The following is a 20071-nucleotide window of genomic DNA, read 5'->3' on the forward strand; positions in this document are numbered from 1 at the left end:
TGACCATATAACTTGATTTATCTGCATTAAGGGTAAGAAGCATTAACTATAAAAGAAAGAGACAGAGAAATCTCTGATGAAACATATTTAATTAAGTTGGTTGATTTTCATCATAACCAGAGTTATGCTTGTTTTTTAAGTTATTTATTATGTGACTTATTTCTTTCTCTGAAACGGGAGTTAAAAACATGCAATGATTAGTTTGTTCGATATTAATTTGAAAATTTTTTACATGCTTTATTTTCTTTACAGCTTCTGGCGCTGCATTTGCCATAAATTGATTTATTTCGTTAGAAAGCACCTGAGGGTCACCCTCCAAACAGAAATTACCTTGATTTTTGGAATTACCCTTAATCTCTTTTACCAATTGCCAAGCCTTATTGAAGAAGAAACAGGCTTTAAAGCATAAATACAAGAAGGAAGAAGAATATATGTATATTTAAAAAATATACATTAATCAATAAAATTTAATATTTCTTACGAAATAATAGTAAAATTTTTAATCTCGGAAAAGTGATTTCTGAAATTTTGATGAATTAATTACCCTAAAACTGCTTACACGATTTTTATAGATTTTGGTGTATAAAGCTCTTGGGATGCGGCCGATATTATAGTGGTATTTACATTGTTGTCAAATCTTCCGTTTTTCTGTAAATCTAATGAACTTTCTTATTTCTGTATACTTTTTCTTTTTAAAGTGCTGATAATAAAAAGCTGCTTTAAAATGCTGATAATTTTTTATGTAATGTTCCCCATATATATACGCCATACATTATCTTCGCCCTAGTTAAAATAATACATGTAGATGAATAAACTCGTTTACTTTGAATCATCTTCAATAAATTATATTCTAATAATATTATAATGATAACAGGATCTACTGTCAATAACTTAGTCAAAAGTTTAACTACACTGATGCAGTAAAATATTTATCAAAATCACAGCACATAAAACCTTCTTCTTCTTCTTCTTCAAGTGCCATCTCCGCGGCGGAGGTAGGCAATCATCACAGCTATTCGGACTTTTGAGACGGCTGCTCTGAAAAGTTCATTTGATGTACATCCGTACCACTCTCTCAGGTTGCGCAGCCATGACATTCTACGCCTCCCTACGCTTCTCTTTCCTTGGATCTTTCCCTGCATAATCAGTTGGAGCAAGGTGTATTTCTCTCCACGTGTAATATGTCCGAGATATTCTAACTTTCTTGTTTTTATTGAATTTAAAATTTCCATTTCTTTGTTTATCCTTCCCAGAACCTCTTTGTTTGTGCCGTGTTCTGTCCATGATATTTTCAGAATTCTTCTGTACACCCACAGCTCAAATGATTCCAGTTTTTTCATTGATGTCGCATTCAAGGTCCAAGATTCCATTCCATAAAATAAAGTCGAAAAAACATAGCACCTCGCCAACCTAACTCTTAGTTCCAGTTTTAAATCCCTGGTACATAGAACTCTTCTCATTTTGTTGAAATTTGCTCTAGCCTTTTCTATTCTTATTTTTATCTCCTGATTGTAATCATTTGTGGAGTTAATCATTGTTCCCAGGTATGCATATTTGTCCACTTGTTCGACGTTGGTTTCGTTTATTAGAAGATTCTCGTTATTTCTTTGAGTTTTCGATATTCTCATAAATTTCGTCTTCTTGACATTCATTGTTAGACCATACTCTTTTCCATACTCTGCTATTCTGGTCACCAGTCTCTGAAGATCTTCAATGTTTTCGGCTAAGATCACAGTGTCGTCCGCATCTCTAATGTTGTTAATGGGAACTCCATTTATCTTTATTCCAGCTGTTTCACCCTCAAGAGCTTTTTTCAGGACCTCTTCGGAGTAGGTATTGAAAAGAATTGGCGACAATACGCATCCCTGTCTTACTCCACATCTAATTTCAATTTCTTCTGACAGCTGTTCGTTAACACGTACTTTTGCTGGCTGTTTATAGTATAAATTTGATATCATCCTGATGTCGTTGTAGTCAATCTTCTTTGATTTCAGGACATTCATTAAATGTTTATGTCGTACTTTATCGAATGCTTTATTATAGTCAATAAAACATACGTATATATCTTGATTGACGTCCAGGCATCTTTGTATTAGTATATTACGTGAAAAAAAAGCTTCACGTGTTCCTAGGCCTTTGCGAAAACCAAATTGTGTATTATTAACGTCTATGTCCAGTTTGTGATATATTCGGTTATGGATGACTTTAAGTAGTAACTTTAGCGTATGAGACATTAAGCTAATGGTGCGGTAATCGCTGCATTCTCTTGCGTTTTTCTTTTTAGGGAGACAAATAAAAATAGATGTTAACCACTCTTTGGGTAATACGCCTGAACTATAAATTTGGTTCAAGAGTGTCACTAAAACATCAATGTGCTTCTCATCTAGAATTTTTAGGATTTCTATAGGAAGCATATCAGGTCCAGGGCTTTTCCCACTCCTACCACACATAAAACCTACAGCAACGTAAATGAATAACTTCGAATTTATTGCATTTAGGTATAGGGAACATTACTGAAAATAATCAGCATTTCTTAAGGACTTCAAAAGATAAAAAGTATATGGGATAATCTATGTATTTGAAATAAGAAAGTTCATTAGATTTACAGAAAAACTAAAGATCTGACAACGATGTTAATACCACCATTATATTGCCCACAATCACAAGACACTTACAAACCAAAATATTTAAAAATCGCTTTTTTTCGAGCCGTTTCCGAGATAATTGAGGCGTTCCAGACTTAAAAGTCACTCTGTATACAAAAAATTGTAATAAATTCAGTAATCTGGGTGGTATTATTATATTTCTGTAAAGTGCCTATATTTACATTATACTACTAGTCATATTTTACATAAATATAAATTAAGTTTCCCACTTTTCCAGGTTCTCTATATCAAAGGAATTTATCCTGCGTGGGTACTGTATATTTTGATTAATTTGTTTGCGTTTCGTATCAAGCAGAAATGTTATATCAATATCAGCTCCGCCTACGTTACGAAACAAAACGGGTTTTGTATTCTTATCTCTACGAATAAGGGTGGATGCTTGAAATTAGATCTTGTTATCTCATCAAAGCTATGCTATTGTTGTAATAGTTATAATAAGAGTATTGTCTACGAAATAGTCGCCCAGAATAATATGCTTGAATCACACATAAAGATAATAACTAAAGACAATGACTAAATAATAACGTAGTCGTTATATAATAATATAATATCGTCTCATTTTATAAAATTGTAAAAAACGCTGAAATACACCAACTTCTAAATTTTTGTACGTACTGCGAATAACAATATAAATTTTAGGATGTTTGGTCAAAATCCGTGAAGACGTACAGCTGATTTTGCTTTGTTTTTGTTTTAAACAATATTAAAAAGTGAAAAAGTCATTTTGTGCCTATAAAACGTTTCTTATGCAATTTAGAGAAAAATACTTCCAATAAAAATTGTAGATCTTAAAATGTTCTTTAATTTGCAGTTCTAAAGTTTCTAAATTAAAATACATAAAGAATTCACCAAGATAGTTGCAAAAAACCCTTAATTTTGCAGTAATTTATAAATGTTAATAACTTTGTTTTTTACATTATGATCTATAATATAACTACTTAAAATTGGGTCAGTTAATGAGTTAAAAGTGTGGTTGAGTTCGTTGAGTTTACCGAAAGTACAAGCTGAATATAGCCGCAAATGTCTAAAATGTTTCGGTTTGGCAGTGTTGGCATGTTTTTATAATGCATATGTTGTATGCTTCAAATATAAAGAGATCAAGCTTTTAAAAAGTAAATTTTGATTATACTACTTTATGAATTCTGCAATTTTTAAATTGGACGATTTTCACATTTGGTCCCATTGAAGATAGCTATAATTGAGCTGTCAATTAAAGTAGACAATCATAGACCGAAATGTTGGTTCTTAACTGTGTTGCCATGTTTTTTTAATAAATCGGGAAATAGCATGTGATTTATAATTAACAAAAATCCAATAGAACGTTAACAAACTTACAGTAAAAAAGAAATTTTTTCAAAAAATAATAAGAATAGTATTCAGGTACTTTCCACAGATATCTGGTGACCATCTGTAACAATCTGGCAACTAGTGGTTTGAGGATTGTCAAATCTATTAGCTTATTATCAAAGGCAAATGCCAAAAAAATGTTGTAATAATAACTGCAATTTATATGAGAAGAAACGAGTATTTATTCGTTCGTGTTGTATATAAAAAAATAAAAAAATTGCATAATTCATATAATAATATAATAAAAATGTATTTTTGAAAGCTTCTCTATTTGTAATTGAAGCCTACAACATATACATTATAAAGACATGACGACAACACAGTCAAACGTCAAAAATTTGTTTTGTGAATTTAATTCATAGCTCCTTTGTAGCTATCTTCAATGGGACCAAATGTGAAAATCGTCCTTTTAATTTATATGAAGCAATAACGAGTAAATATTTGTCTCTTTCGAGATTAATTGCAAACATCTATTGTAATCTGGCAACTGCTGATTTGACGATTGCCAAATCTATCCCCTAATCTATCAAAATTAATAATTTTGTATTAATTTTTTTTTATGTATTTAATTTGTATTTTTGTATTAATAATTTTGGTAATTGCTAAAAAAATTCTAATAATTAACTGCAATTAATCTCCAAAGAAACAAATATTTACTCATGGTTGTTTTATATAAATCAAAAATTGCAGAATTCATAACATAATATAAACAAAATGTACTTTTCTAAAGCTTTATCTTTTTATATTTGAAGCATACAGCATCTACATTATAAAAACATGCCAACACTGCTATACCGAAATTTTTTGTTCCATGTTTGACATTTGCAGCTATTATCAGCTTGTACTTTCGGTAAACTCAACCAAAAGTGTGTTAAATTTCAAATAGATCGACCGAATAGTTTATAAGTTATTCAATTTGTTTATCCCGGAGAGCGATAATTTAAACAACTCTTCTTGCCCAGACACTCACTCTAGAGGTAGTCTGTATGTTGAAATAGATTTTATAAGGGTACATTTTTAAATTATATTAAAAAACTGCAACATTTTCCATTTTCCTTACTTGAAATATCAATTTCTTTATTATGATCTTTTGCGAATAAAACAAGAAATACTACTATAAAAACTAAACGTATATTTGACGTTTCCGTTATCAAAACTGAATGTCATTTTGAGAAAACTAGAACTCAATCTAATGGGTGTTAAAAACTTAGACCATTAAAGCTTAGTTTTAATGGTCGTTAAAAACAAGCTCGTATGTCGGTACTAATTTCATAATCATTCGGTCTCTCTATATTCTATATATTAGCAGAACAACCTCAGACTGTTCTTTTCGCACTAATTATGCGTCCTATATGTAATTTTCAAATTACCATAACTTATATGATATATACATATATATGATATATACATATATATGTATAATGAGTATTTATGGCGTGCACAACAGGATTTTATCCCGTTTCTATATTTAATGCGCATAAAAAAAGGGTGGATAGATAATTATTCAAGAACATGCTTCGCATTTCAACGTTAATGGATACAGATACTGTTAAGGGTTCATTTAGTTTAACATTCAATTTAAAATGTCACCTTTACCATTAGATAATTGGGATCAATATTTCTATTGATATTAAATACGGTAAACAATAATATCCACGTCGTTATAATAACAAAACCGTCACCTATTAATCTTGACAGAAAAACATGTACAATAATAAAATAGGTATGTAGATAAAGGAATGTGGATAAATGAAATGGAATTTGAAAAAATCTACAGAAAAATGACCGAGTTTGATAATAGTTTTAAGTATGGTATGACTAAGCTTTATGCATATTTAATAAACCTGTTCCAGAATGTATGAATTGTACGATTTTATCAGAGGGAAGGAAAACTTCTTGAATAACTATAGTCAATTTAAAAGTTATAATTATTATCGTTAATATTATATTTATTTTAGGTTAAATCAAAATTGATTGTAATAAAAATTACATTTTCCTTTTGTTTTTTGACGTTTCGCTTAGATATAAATACATAAATTACCCCGGTTAATGAAGAAAAAAATCTGAAAAAATCTTATACAATTATTTAAAGTTTCCAAAAGTATATGAGGGATAGCTGATGACATATCCTTGAAGACCTACAGATGATTTTGCTTTGTTTTTTAAACAAAGTAAAAAAAATGTTTTCCCTATAAAACGTTTCTTGTACATTCTAGAGAAAAATAGTTTAAATAAAAGTTGTAGATCATAAAAAGTTCTTCTTTTGAGAGTTTATAAATTAAAATAGGCGAGTGACATAAAAAACATCAAAGTTATTATAAATGTTTGTAAGCTAAAAAATCAGCCCTTTTCAAAATGTTTTTTTATTTAATTGTGTACCCCGGAGGTAAAGGACACTATGTCCATTTTTATCGAAATTTAGTTTATTGCACTTTTGAATATAACTTTTCTGGCTCTACACATAGGTAAACCATACTATGTCCAGAGACAATTTTACGGCAAGTTACCGACTTTTTAATAAACACCAAGTCCACTTCCAGTCAGAGGTAAACAACACCATGTGGACTTGGTGTTGTTTACCTCTACTATATGTGTGCACCGTCATTTACCATCCGGACATAGTGTTATGTACCCTTGTACACTTCCCGTCATATAAAAATGGTACACTTTTTTTTCCCAATGTAAACCAATGTTCAGACCAGAAATATATAAGAGAGCCTCTCTTACATATCTCTGGTTCAGATAACGGAATTGCACTAAATCTAAATAAAAAAAATAACGTTTAAAAATGTGTTTAGATAAATATTATTTTTATTATTAACAACAAAAAACGGTATCTAATAAATTTAATAACAGAGAGACGGTTGAGTTAATGTCCAAAATGTTTGAAGAATTTTTTAATAATGGAGATATGACAAAATACTATTATTTCAGCAGTTTCGAATTATAATACATATATTTAAATTCCACACTTCCACTGTAAAAGTTATTTATTTTGTATTAATTTCAAATTAAATTTTTAATTTTTCCAGTGTGTTTTATTTATTCTAGTATGCCACAACTCAATACAGTTTTGTGCTACACTTTACGAGAAACGAATGACAGCTCTCGATTTGAAATTAAACATAATAATTTAAAGTAATGTCTAAATTTTTTATTTTTTAACATTATTTTTGAAGTAAAATATTTTCATAAATTATAATAAAACACGATTCAAGTCCTTCTTTTAGCTGGTTTGATGTAATATATTCGTTATAAGAAAGAAGTGGACAAAAATGATAATTTGTTTGGAGATGAAAATTCGGATATTGATAAAATCTATGAGCCTCTAAGTGGTGAAAGCTCAGAATCGGACGACAATGATATGAGACGTAAAAGTAAACCAGCGAAAACAAAGGTAAAAGAGAAAGCTATTATTACTCCTACGATTAGTGGGGCAATAAAAAAAATCTTCTTCAGGACGATTTATCCCTAAGCAGTGATGCAGGCAATTTCAATGAACATAATGAAGTTATTTTAAAAGAGAAAAGTGTTAAAAGAAAGGTACAAAATATAACTAAGTGCAAACAAAAAGGTAAAAAACGTGTAGTAAATTAACAAAATTGGGCCTGTAATGTTCGCAAACGAAAAATAGCTGGTGGGAGTATCTCAGTAAAAGAGGCAAAGACGCAAGAAAAAATGCCTGCAAAAATGTTAAAGCCTCCTTGCATGTGTCGCATGAAATGCTCTGAAAGATTGCCAGAATACGAAAGACAAAAAATTTTCAACTCATACTGGACTGAGACAAACGTTTCAACCAACCTACTCTTCGATCAAGAAAAAAAGATCTAAATTCTACCAAATCTAAAAATAATAGGTACACTACACTACCATTTTACAGTGAACAATCAGCTATTGAAGGTGTGCAAGGTTATGTTTTTAAACACACTTGGTATACCTAATTTAGTAGTATTAAATATGTTGAAAAAAATTGAGGAGGTTTAACAAAACCTGATCAAAGAGGTAGACACACGCCAACCAATAAAACTCCTACCGAAACCATAAATAGTATACATCAACATATTAAATCATTCCCAAAATACGAGAGTCATTATTCCAGAGAAAGGAGTAAGAGAGATTATCTGGGCACAGAACTTACAATAGAAAAGATGTATCAACTTTACATTGATGAATGCAATGAAAGACATGTAGATCCAAAGCTCAGAGCAAAAAAGTGGTTGTACGCAGATATTTTTAATAAAGATTTCAAGTTGTCGTTTCGGGTAAACCGCCCGAAAGAGACATTTGCGATACATGCAGTACATTCACCGCTCAATTAAAAAATAATCTTACTGCAAATGAACTAACCAGTGTACATGATGCTCACCTAATTGAATCTAAAACTCGGTATAACTTAAAACAATTGGACTTTATAATAGCTAAAGAGTCACCAAAATACAAAGTACTATCTGGTGATTTGCAAAAATGTTTGCCTTCACCACTAACAAACAATTTTATTAGTTTCTACAAAAGGAAGCTTTGGACATTAAATTTTACATTACATGATGCCAGTTATTCTTTTGTACTGTATATTGTGAGGCGAATCGAAAGGGGCCCGAGGTGCAAATGAAATTGCCTCGTCAATTTTGAAATGGGCTGACAATACAATTCCAAGTAGTCAAGTAGAGGACATCACTCTTTGGACCGATAACTGCTATGGACAAAATAAAAATATAAGTATTATAATGTGCTATTTTTGGATACTGCAAATAAAGACGATCACTCAAAAGTTTTTACTGAAAGGGCACACACATATGGAAGCAGACACTGTTCATGCTTTAATCGAAAGAAAAAGAAAGAGACTCTCCAATTTGGCCATTTTAACACCATGGTACTGGCAACAACTAGTTAGGCAAACATCAGGTAAATACACAGTGCACAATATGGAACTTGCAGATTTCAAAAACTTCAAAACGCTGTTCGATAAGAAATTGTCATCTAATCCTCCTTTTGTAAGTAGAAAAAAAAATGTTAATAAAGACCCTGTTCTACTGTCAACATGTGTTTTCCTACAAGTCCAACAAGAACACATTGGAAAGTTCTTTTATAAGACCGATTTCAATAATCAAAATATGTATGAAGTGGACTTCATGAGGTATCGAAGACAGCAAGTAACGTTTCCAGCCCAATTAAATCAAGTCTCGGTAATCCCATTACCAATCACAAAACAAAAGTACAATGACTTAATTGCACTACTGCCTTTTGTTCCGTCAGTTTGTCATGCGTTTTATCAAAATTTAACAGATAGCGATGTAGCCACAAACGATTACCCACAAGAAGATGAAGATGATATGGAGCATCTTTAACAATTTTGAAACTTGTCGTCTATAATTTTACTTAATTATTATACTATTATAATATTTACCTCTAATAAAATAATAGTATAGGCTGTTTAATGTGTTTGTATTGTTTATTTCGTAAAGACCTTAACATGCAATGCCACATTATTTAAAAAAGGTGTTATAGGTAAACAACACTATGTTCAACTACACATTTTTTTAAAAATTTTAAATAATGAACGGTAAACCTCAGGTATATAACACTTCATGGAATGAAAAACGATTATACATACCACAATAATAATATATTAATCTTGGTTAAATATAAGATACATTAGAGTATTTACTGATTACAAATTTAAAAAATTTTAAAACTGCTCTCCTGAAAAAATAAGAAAATGGACATAGTGTCCTTTACCTCCGAGGTACCGAAATGTAGAAGTTTTTTTAATATACCCTAAAATTGAAGCATCAAAGAATCAATTTCAATTTACAAAATACTTGTAGAGTCACTGATTGAGCAAATACAGTTGTTGTAAATAATCGCTCTCCAGGATAAACAAATTGAATAACTTACAAACTATTTGGTAAATCAGGTTAATATTTAGCACACTTTAATAACTTATTAATTGCCATAATTTCAAGTAGCTATATTACATGTCGTTATACAAACAACAACGTAATCAAAATTTATAAATTACTGAAAACATAATGGTTTTTTGCAATAATCTCGGTCGATTGTGTATGTATTTTAATTTGGATACTCTCAAAATTACAGCACTTTTTATGATCTACAACTTTTAATTGAATCATTGTACTATAAAAAGTATAAGAAACGTTTTATAGACAAAAAATATTTTTTTCACTTTTTAAAATTGTCTAAAAAAAAACAAAGTTAAGTACGTCTTTACGGATTTCTGATCAGCTACCCTTCAGATCTCTTGGAAACAGATTCTTGGCAGCTGGAAATTACAACGCTAAACATACACACTGGGGATCTAGACTCATTTTTCCAAAAGGAAGATAAAGTAAGACAACAATCTTAAAAACATATCCACAGGTGAACCTAGTGAACCTACCTACTGGCCCACCGACAAAATTAAAATACTAGATCTGGTACAATTTGGTGTCATCATGGGTTTATCAAACAACCACTTGAGGGCTTCTTCTGGTTATGATCTGTATTCTGATCTTCATTTTCCTGTTTTAATAGAAGTAAGTTCAGAAATCCTTTACAGATCACCATCTGCTACGTTAAATAACAAACCCACAAACTGCGAACAATTCAGAGACTTACTAACCAATAAATTAGCATTAAATATCTCACAAACCTGGAAATACCAATACAATACCTTAACCAATCCATACAAGAAGCTGCATGGGAATCAATGCAGCTTCTCAAAGAAATAAACTACCATGAACTACCAATAAAATCAAACAAAAAATTATTGAGAAACAAATATTGCCGTAGATGTCAGCTGACGAGAGCACCACAAGACAAGACCAATCCAAATAGAACTACAGCATAGTTAAAAGCGTCAATAAATAACCACAAAAATAATGGTATACATTCTTGTCTCACACATTTTTCGCCTACAGAAGCTACTGAGTATTCACTTTGAAAAACAACCAGGCAAATAGAACGTCCTCAATTCTCCAATAGAAGCCTTTCCATAGAAGGTTCTGTTTTTTTTTGGAGAGTGTGTTTTTTCACCAGCGTTTAATTGAGCCTACTTACAACCGTGTGACATAAATATATATGCTCTGTTCTACTATATTTTTGAGTTTGCTTTTGTTTTCCAGCACATTTACTTTATCATGTTTTCAATTTCAACGAGGAACATTTTCTCGCCTATTTTGCTACCTTCTTTCAATTTAATGTTTTGGTGAAGATTTTTTTTTATGAATTGCTGCAGTTTATCTTTATTATCTCTCCCATGATTAGTTTTTTTAAGTCTAGGTCTTTAATAATTATGTTTCTCTTTCTTTTATCTTTCTCCAGCTGTTCGATTTTCTTATTTGCCTCATTAAGTCCCTTCTCTAGTTCTAAATTTTTCTCTTTTAATTCTCTAATACAATCCAATATCTTTCTTTGCTCTTTTCCAAAAATTCACGCATCATTTTAAGCATATCCTCATTTTGGGGGCTGTTCGTGCTTGGTGACCTCTTCGCTAATTTGCTCTTTTCAAAAATTTTGCTTACCTGTTTTCTTGTATGCTCCGCCTCTGTGCATTTTGTACCATTAAATTTTATTAACAAATAAAATAAATAAATAAAAATATTTATAAATTTTATACAGTACTATGGAAACCTGAATAACAAACTTGTTCTTTTTGTTGACTATTGTTTATCGCTCTAATTATCCGTTCAGCGCAAAATGTCACCGCCCAAATCAACTTCTCAAAGGCTTTGACCTTTATTCGTACGGTGATTGAAAACACTAAATTCCTAATTTACTAATATAATAAAAAAAACCAATTTTTTACTTGCTTCTATAAAAATCTTTGTTAACTACACTTTGCACTACCTCCCTGGTGGGGGTTAGGACCTGGGTGCGCCACTGACCGAACTCTCCTCCTTTATACAGACGTTTTCGTTTAAGGTTAACTAGAGGAGACCTTTGTTCCTCTAACCATTGGAATATGGAGATTAAAAATTATGGAGTAAGATACATTAGAAGAACACAGCATAAGATAAACATAAATGGAAAAACATTCGGGAAAGTATATTTTTAAAAATGGACGAATAAGAGTTCACCAGGAAGAAAAGAGATCATTTACTATATTTATATTCTATTTTGAAATTTTCTAATAATATAAATTGTTTCGATTTATGATTTAATTTAATTCAAATGTGAAATATGCATTATATTTCTCACACAAACGTTTTATAATAATGTAATTGCATAAGGTATAAATTGTTTTGACCTGCATAAATAATATAGATATACTATAATATATATTTATGATCATCGAGCTCTATTACGGCTAGTCTTTACTTTGAGCTTGTGTGACATTTGCGTGTGTATTTCAATGTCACGAATACAGATGTTTATAACAATATCTATTGCTATGCGAATGGTATATTAGAAAAATAATATTCGAAACGTTACTGACATACTTCATTTCACTACCATTTAATCCAAAATTGCCTATGATCTTATTGAGACAGAATTGAAGCCGGCTAGAGGGCGCTATTTTTCGGCGGAACAAAAATAAGGGGGCAAGAATTTGAAAATTCTTGACTGAATATACGAAAATTTTGAAAGATCTGGCTTGTGTTAACTGTATTTATAATTTTTATTATAGAATAATGAAGATTGGGATTTGCTTAATAAAATTGAAATTGTAGAGAAACTACTACTTGTAGTTTGATCAAACTTAGATCAAGCCTACATTATTCGTCACTAAAGGCGAATTATATTGAATTTTGAGCTACCTAGGCCGCCGAGGAAGATTAACGCGGTAAATTGGTCTTAATTCGCAATTGACAGAAACAGACTAGGGAAGGTCAAGGTTCAATTAGGGCTGTAAACCCATCTGCATAGATGTATTTCTAATTGATAAATTTAGATGGAATTAATTTTATAATTTTATGTTATATGGAAAATATTTATTTAGTATTAATTCTAAAGTTAACAGTTTCTATGTAAGGATCTGTAAGAGGAGAAATTTTAATTCTCCAAAAACAATTTGTTAAGTTATTTCGGAAAAATATTTTATTTAATAATTTATCTGATTAGCAAGTCCTGTGTTACTCAAGAATTATCTGCTAAAGTTAAAACCACATGAAAAATGGTAAATATTAGAATAAATGAAGAACATTTAGAGTACGTACAACTAATAGCCGTGGGGCTACTAGTCAATAAGAAATAAACAGCAGGGTAAAATCAATGGACAGACAAAAATAAACAGAAGCTATAAATAAATAAGCATAAAAACAAAAACAACTCCCCGTAATACTAAATACTTAATAACCGTGAATCCGAAAATACACTACGGAATAATAATATAAATATAATATATAACCGAAGCTGTAGAGAAAAAAAACGTGCATTAGTGAATTTTTGAAAACAGCACAGTATTATAAAGGGCAATGTCTGGAGTAACGTTCAAGTGTTTTCAAGTCCAAGCTGTTGGTTATAATTTTTAAAGGTACTTTTAAGGTGCAAAAAACGGTGTTTTTTTATAATTTTTATTTTTATTGTATCAAATCAATATCTTAGGTTAAAATAAGCAGACTATAGAATTAAATTACCAAAAATTAATGATTGAATACCAAAAATGTGAATTTTTCGCCATTTTTAATTTTTGAAATAACTTTTGCAAAATTTAAATTACAAAATTGAGTCAAGATCAGATCAAATCAGAATCAGATAGAGATCTAATTCTAAACGGATCCTCTTTTTGGTCGATTATATTTGCTCCTAACAGAAAATACCGCGGATGGGCGTTGATTGAGAGTTTATTATCAAATATAAGTTTGGCTCTAAACTAATTTTAATCCGTTTCACTTTGTTTTGCAAAAGGGTGAAAATGAATTAGAATCGGTCACATCTAAAGAAAAAATGGTTCCTCCTGAGGTGTCAGAGAGTATATTATGTAAATGTACAATAGGCTCTGTGTGTAACAAACAGTGTGGTTGTTCCAAACGTGGTCTAAAATGTACGCGAATATGCCTATCCTCTCAGCATTGTTAAACGTATACAGAAGATATCGATGGACTACTCAATACTCAATTTTTTAATTAAAATCCTTCAGAACTAACTCTTAGGTATCTTAAAATGCGCTTAATTAAAAAAAAATTACCAAACAATATGCAACCTACGTCTCTACTGATCAGAGCAGCGATACCTCTGCTGCCACTTGCTAGAACAACATTCAACTGTATACTGAAGTGTACCCTAAATGCGTATCACATCCATTTAGAAGAACTTAAATTACTTATACCATCTGTAATGTGTTAACAAGAGACTCACTTCAAAGAAGACAGTTATCATAACTTAAAAAACTGTACTCCGTTTTTTAAGAATAGAATAACTGCTATCCGTGCTAGTGGGGGAGTAGTAACATATGCCCATAACTCATATAATACCGAAGTCATACGTTTAAGACATGTGGTAGAGGCAACCAGTAACTATAAAAGGGCCCCACAAAGTTAATATTTGTAATATTTATTTTCCTCCGGACTTAGACCCGTCCATAAATGAAATAAGTAAACTCTTCAATCAAATCCCAAAGCCTCGTATTATTTTAGGCGATTTTAATGCCCACAATATACTTTGGGGAGGGCAAAAAACAGATTCCTTGGGACGTAAAATCGAACAAATTGTTACTGATTCTAATATGAATATCCATAATGATAAAAGAATCACAAGATTTAATATTTCCACTGGCGTTGGGTCCGCCATAGATTCATCCCTTTGTGACCTTGTCTTGCAACCATCTCTGCCGTGAGATGTGACATCCCATTTGTATGGAACTGATCAGTTTCCCATACTAATTATGAACAATAACCGTATCCCCTCATCAATTCCATCCAATAAATGGTGTCTGAAAAATGCAAAGTGGTCTCTTTATTCTTCTTCAATTTCACAAAAAATTTCTCATTTGTTACAACCCTTCGATATAGAAATTGATATTAACTCTAAAGTATATCATTTCGTACGCTTTTTAAACGCCAATAGCTCACGAGTCCGTAGGTTTTTCAAAGTTTCCTCAAAAACATGCTCCAGTTCCATGGTTATAAAACAGTTATCCAACTATAAATAACCCATTGTAATTTAAAAGACACATTGCCTACCGTAAATACACTTTAAAGAACAGTAAGAAAGAAACCTGCACAAAATAAGTATCATCTTTAAATTCATCTACCCCTACTTCTGAGGTTTGGAAAATGATTAACAAAATGTATGGGAAAAAATCATTTAATATCATTTATTACCTAAAACATGATAACCATATTTATTTAACAAAGAAAGAAATAGCCTCCGTACTAGCACAAGTATATCAACAACATAGGAAAATCTATCTACAAGTTTCCTTGTTCATAAAAATAAATTTAATAATGTCTGTATAAATTTTGATAAACATAATAATTTACCTCTAAGTGTCATATTTATAATGGATGCACTGTTAGAAACAACGTTAAAGACACTAGCCCAGGGCCTGACAAGATACCTGCTACATTTTTTAAAACCAATGCCAACGGAAGGCAAACAATATCTTCTTGATCTCTATAATTTTATTTGACAAAGAATGTTTTCCCAATTAATTGGTATGACTGAATTATCGTACTAGTTTTTAAACAGAGCAAGAATAAATCGGACCCAGAGTCTTACCGACCAATGTTTACTATGTGTAAAGTACTTAAAAAAAGATAACTAACAGACTAATATGGTACCTAGAAGATTGACAGCTACTTAGCCCTATACAAAGTGGATTTAAAAAGTCCAGATCTGCATTAGACATCCTAGTGGATATTGAATCTGTAACTAATGAGTCATTTGGGTGAGTTCAAGAATGTTTGGCTATATTTTTTGATATGACGCGTGCTTATGATACAATTTGCAGATTATATTTCGTTAGAATTCTGTCAAGGTGGTGGGTTCAAGGAAATATTATCAAATTTATTAGTAATTTCCGATACCTATAGACGAAACTTCAAAGTTCGAATAGACAACGTTCTTTCAGACTCCAAAATGCAATTAAACGGCATTCCTCAAGGGTCTACTCTTAGTGTTGCGCTTTTTCTTATTTCCATCAATGACATCTCTAAATCATTTAGCCTATTAGTTAAATCAAGTCTATTTACTGATGATCTTATTATATTCTCTCGAAGAAAAATATATCAACCATTTACAAACTAGAGAATTGGCCGAACACTACTGGCCTAGAATTTTTTCCCACTAAAACGAAAGCAATCATCTTCAGTAAAACTCCAAAGAAGCACATTATACCAACGAAATTCTGCCTAAAGAATTTACTAATAAATTATTCAGAATCGGTTAACTTCTTGGGAGTAAAACTGGATAATCGACTATCTTGCAAGACCACATCCACTCACTCCGACAGACAGCTCAAAGTTCCAAATTCTTATGACTATGTACAAAACCTTAATTCGTTCAAAAATACATTATGTTGCTATTGCCTACAACTCAGCCAAAGGTTCACTGCTGAAAGTGCTAGATCCAGTACATAATTGAGCAATTAGAATTGCACTGGAAGCATACTGCACAAGCTCCGTTCAAAGTATGTATGTTGAATCAGGCGAACCATCGCTTCAACTCAGGAGAGAATACCTTAGCCTCATATATTCCTCAAGAGTACCAGCTAACCCACAGGCACTTTTTTATAAAAACACATTTACAGATGGATGTCCATGGATTTTTAATTGTGGGAAAAGATTTCAGCATCCGTTTTATCATCCAGTAAAAGCAATGTTACAAAGCTTAGACACAATTATTCCACCCACTTACAATATTTCTTAAGTCAGCCAACACATGTTACCATGGACAATAATTTCTCTCCATGATTGTAATACAAACCTTTCTGCATTCAAGAAATGTGACACAACAGCCAAAATTTTCAAACAGAAAGTACTAGAGATATTCAATAGTTTTAATAATTATTGCCGATCTGCAAAACGGAGTAGGAGCGGCTTTCACAACAGATAACTATAACAGTTCCTACCAGCTCCCTCCCCAAACCTTTATATTTTGCGCTGAACTCTTTGCTATCCTCCAAATCATTAACGTTTGTCAATACACAGGACATCAAATACTCTCTTGATCATTAGCTATTCCCTGAGTCATTAACAGCCCTAAACATCTCGTTCTGCTTTTAATTAAAGCGAAACTCTTAACATGCCATCAAAATCAAACATTAGTTCAGTTCCTAAGTGAGAATCCGTTAACAGACATCATAACTATCTGTGTTCATACTGATTTAAAGCAATATTTTAAGAACAAAATCATGACAAAATGATAAATAAATTGAAATAATTCAAACTCTATATTAGAACTATTAAACAAAGTGTGTTGCTGCGGAAACATTCTACTAAGAGATAGACCAAGTGATCATATCCAGATTGTGACTTGGACATACAAAAATAACCCATGATTTTTTATATTAAAGAAGGAACCTCCTCCGATGTGTTATGTGTGTGATAGTGAACTAACAGTGCAACATGTCCTCTCTATGTTGTAACAACAACAGTTACCTAATACCTTTAAAGAATGTTTAAGTGAAAATAATTATCTAAAATTCTCAATTTTTACGTGCCATAGGACTGAGTAAACAAATTTGATGTTAACTTTTTGTTTCTTTTTCACATTTCATGTAATTAGAGTACAATGCTAATAACCCTTTGAGATTGAAGCAAATTGTAAACAATAAAAACAATATATTTTCATAAAAGATCGAAAATATTTTATCAGAAGGATTATCTATAGATTGGTTAAAAAATGTTCAATAAAATAGAGCTTATAGTTTCTACCTAAGTATCACAAAAAAGCAACTATAAAAATACCAATCATAGTAAAAAGATTGGAAGCATGGACAAGAAAAATGAAATATCCACAAAAATCACAACGAAACAAAAGAAGACCTAAAATTAGAAACTAGAAATCAAAAAGTAGCTGAGTCAACACTAGTAAACGTAACGTAAATATAAGAAGTATGAGAGAAACTATGTCAAAATTAATAATAAATTATTAATGTTTGGTCAAATATGAAACCAAAATATAATAGAACTGTCCAAAAATGGAAGCCTACAAATAAGTGTAAAATGTGTAAAAAAAGGAAGAAGTAGCTTAAATTAGTCTGCAATAATAAATATAAAAACACCCTTTACACGAATAAGATTAAACATGTGTATATCTAAGAATTGTTATAGTTAACAATATACTATTTATTAGAAAGCAATTATCATTTCCAACGAATTATTTAATTATAAATAAATAAAAAACGGTATCGAAAATGTCCAACAATACATTATAAAGGAATCAAAGCTATTAAAAGGTATGTGCTGTAATTTTTGGCACTAATTTAATAAATAGGATGTATCGAAAATATCAGACGGTCACTATAAAGCATAATAACTATAGTTTTGAAAATGTACCTATTTTATACAGTTACTGTTTGAACTAAATATTGATATTTGAAGGTCGTTTAAATGTACAATGCCAATATTCCATTTTTATCTCTAATAAATAATATAAAACAAAAACTGTGGATAAATCACCCATTATTATTTTAATCTAAAAGTTATATGTCTTCGTACCTTTGTAAAATAAATTTTTAATAATGTAAATATGACTGTCGATCACATGTCTTATTATTTTAAAAGTACTATAAATTTTAACACTAAGTTTAGGCCATAAATTTGAATTGTATTATTTGGACAGTGTTTCGGGTAAATGCGTATTGTCAAAGACATTCCACTCCTTTGTTAACGAGTTTGTAATTGAATGATGTTGTCACGTCTGTCACAAGTCTTATCTAGAAACAAATCTATAAAAAGACGAGCAAAAGTGCACTAAAGGATATAAACACAATAACTATTGATCGTCAGAGAAAAAGCTACTGCGACAACTGTTGATGCAAACTTCCAATGCCAACAAGTTGCAGTTGATACATATTGCTAGGACTTACCTCTTTTTGAGCTGACATGTCCGTAGAGACGGCTAAGATCTATGGCCATGATAGAGTGCGGTATGGCAGCACACATGACCACGAAGACGGCGACCAGCAAAAGGGGATGAGCCGTTGGCGCCTCCCGGACCATAGCTGGGGCACAATAAAGGGAGCGGCTAGCGAAGCGGCAGCTCAGAGAAAAGCCGCCCTTCCCTGCTCTAATACTTATACACACCAGCCGTGAGCCGATCACGACCGAGACCGACTTGTTAAGGGTAGCTTGCTTCGTTGTTGGGGATGTAGTCCGGTCATTTTACCTATTATACTGACCCACCTGTAAAAACATACTCAGTCTTATTTTTAAATAAAACGTCGTAATATATTTTATTGCAATTTTACAGACTGCTAGTAAAAAGTAATTTAAAGGAGATTAAAGGGATTTTAGTATTCATAAACGACAATTTAAGAATCAATCAAATAGAATTCATCCTAATAATACCTGAATCTATCATATCAAGAATTTTTCTTAAATAATTGGCGAAATTAATGAAGAACGATGATTTCCAAGAAGCTCGCAATTAAATAACCCAAAATGCGTTAAGGAATATAATAATAAATTTGTCAATTTCGATTTTCTTTATTTCCGTTATGGCAATGTAAAATAATATAATTGTTGCAGTTATAATTTCTATCTCACCCAAACTTAAAATGAATGTATACTTCTTGTTTATACATATTCACATTGACTAACGTTTAAGCACTTTTGAAAACTACACTTAAAATTATTTATTTTAATAACTGGTATTATTTTTCACATAAACGTAACACTTTTTCACAACACACAACTTTTTCACAACATACAATAGTAGACAATATTCGTACTCAACAACTCAGATGGTACGGTCATGTACAGAGAATGTCTGAAGAACGTCTCCTAAAACAAGTCTTAATGTGAATCCTTCACGATAGAAAAAAAAGAGGAAGACCCCGCCTTAGTTGGAGAGAAGGCATCAATAGAGAAATGAAAGACAGAGACATAGAAGAAGACTTATGGATGAATCGAGAGGAGTGGCAACTGGGTATCAGAAGACCAAGGAGAACGTTT

The 20071-nt window shown here is 31.3% G+C and overlaps 1 protein-coding gene across 1 annotated transcript in view; it reads right to left on the minus strand.

The window, feature by feature from the left end:
- LOC140452535 (IDLSRF-like peptide) overlaps positions 1-19209 on the minus strand; it is a 57735-nt gene extending 38526 nt beyond the window's left edge. The window contains exon 1 of the mRNA XM_072546855.1: positions 18985-19209. Within this exon, the coding sequence (XP_072402956.1) occupies positions 18985-19117 (133 nt within the window). The 5' untranslated portion in view covers positions 19118-19209. The remainder of the gene's footprint in view (positions 1-18984) is intronic.
- Positions 19210-20071: the final 862 nt, after the last annotated feature.

Source organism: Diabrotica undecimpunctata, chromosome 10, assembly GCF_040954645.1.
Source record: "Diabrotica undecimpunctata isolate CICGRU chromosome 10, icDiaUnde3, whole genome shotgun sequence".
Taxonomy (NCBI): Eukaryota; Metazoa; Arthropoda; class Insecta; order Coleoptera; family Chrysomelidae; genus Diabrotica; species Diabrotica undecimpunctata.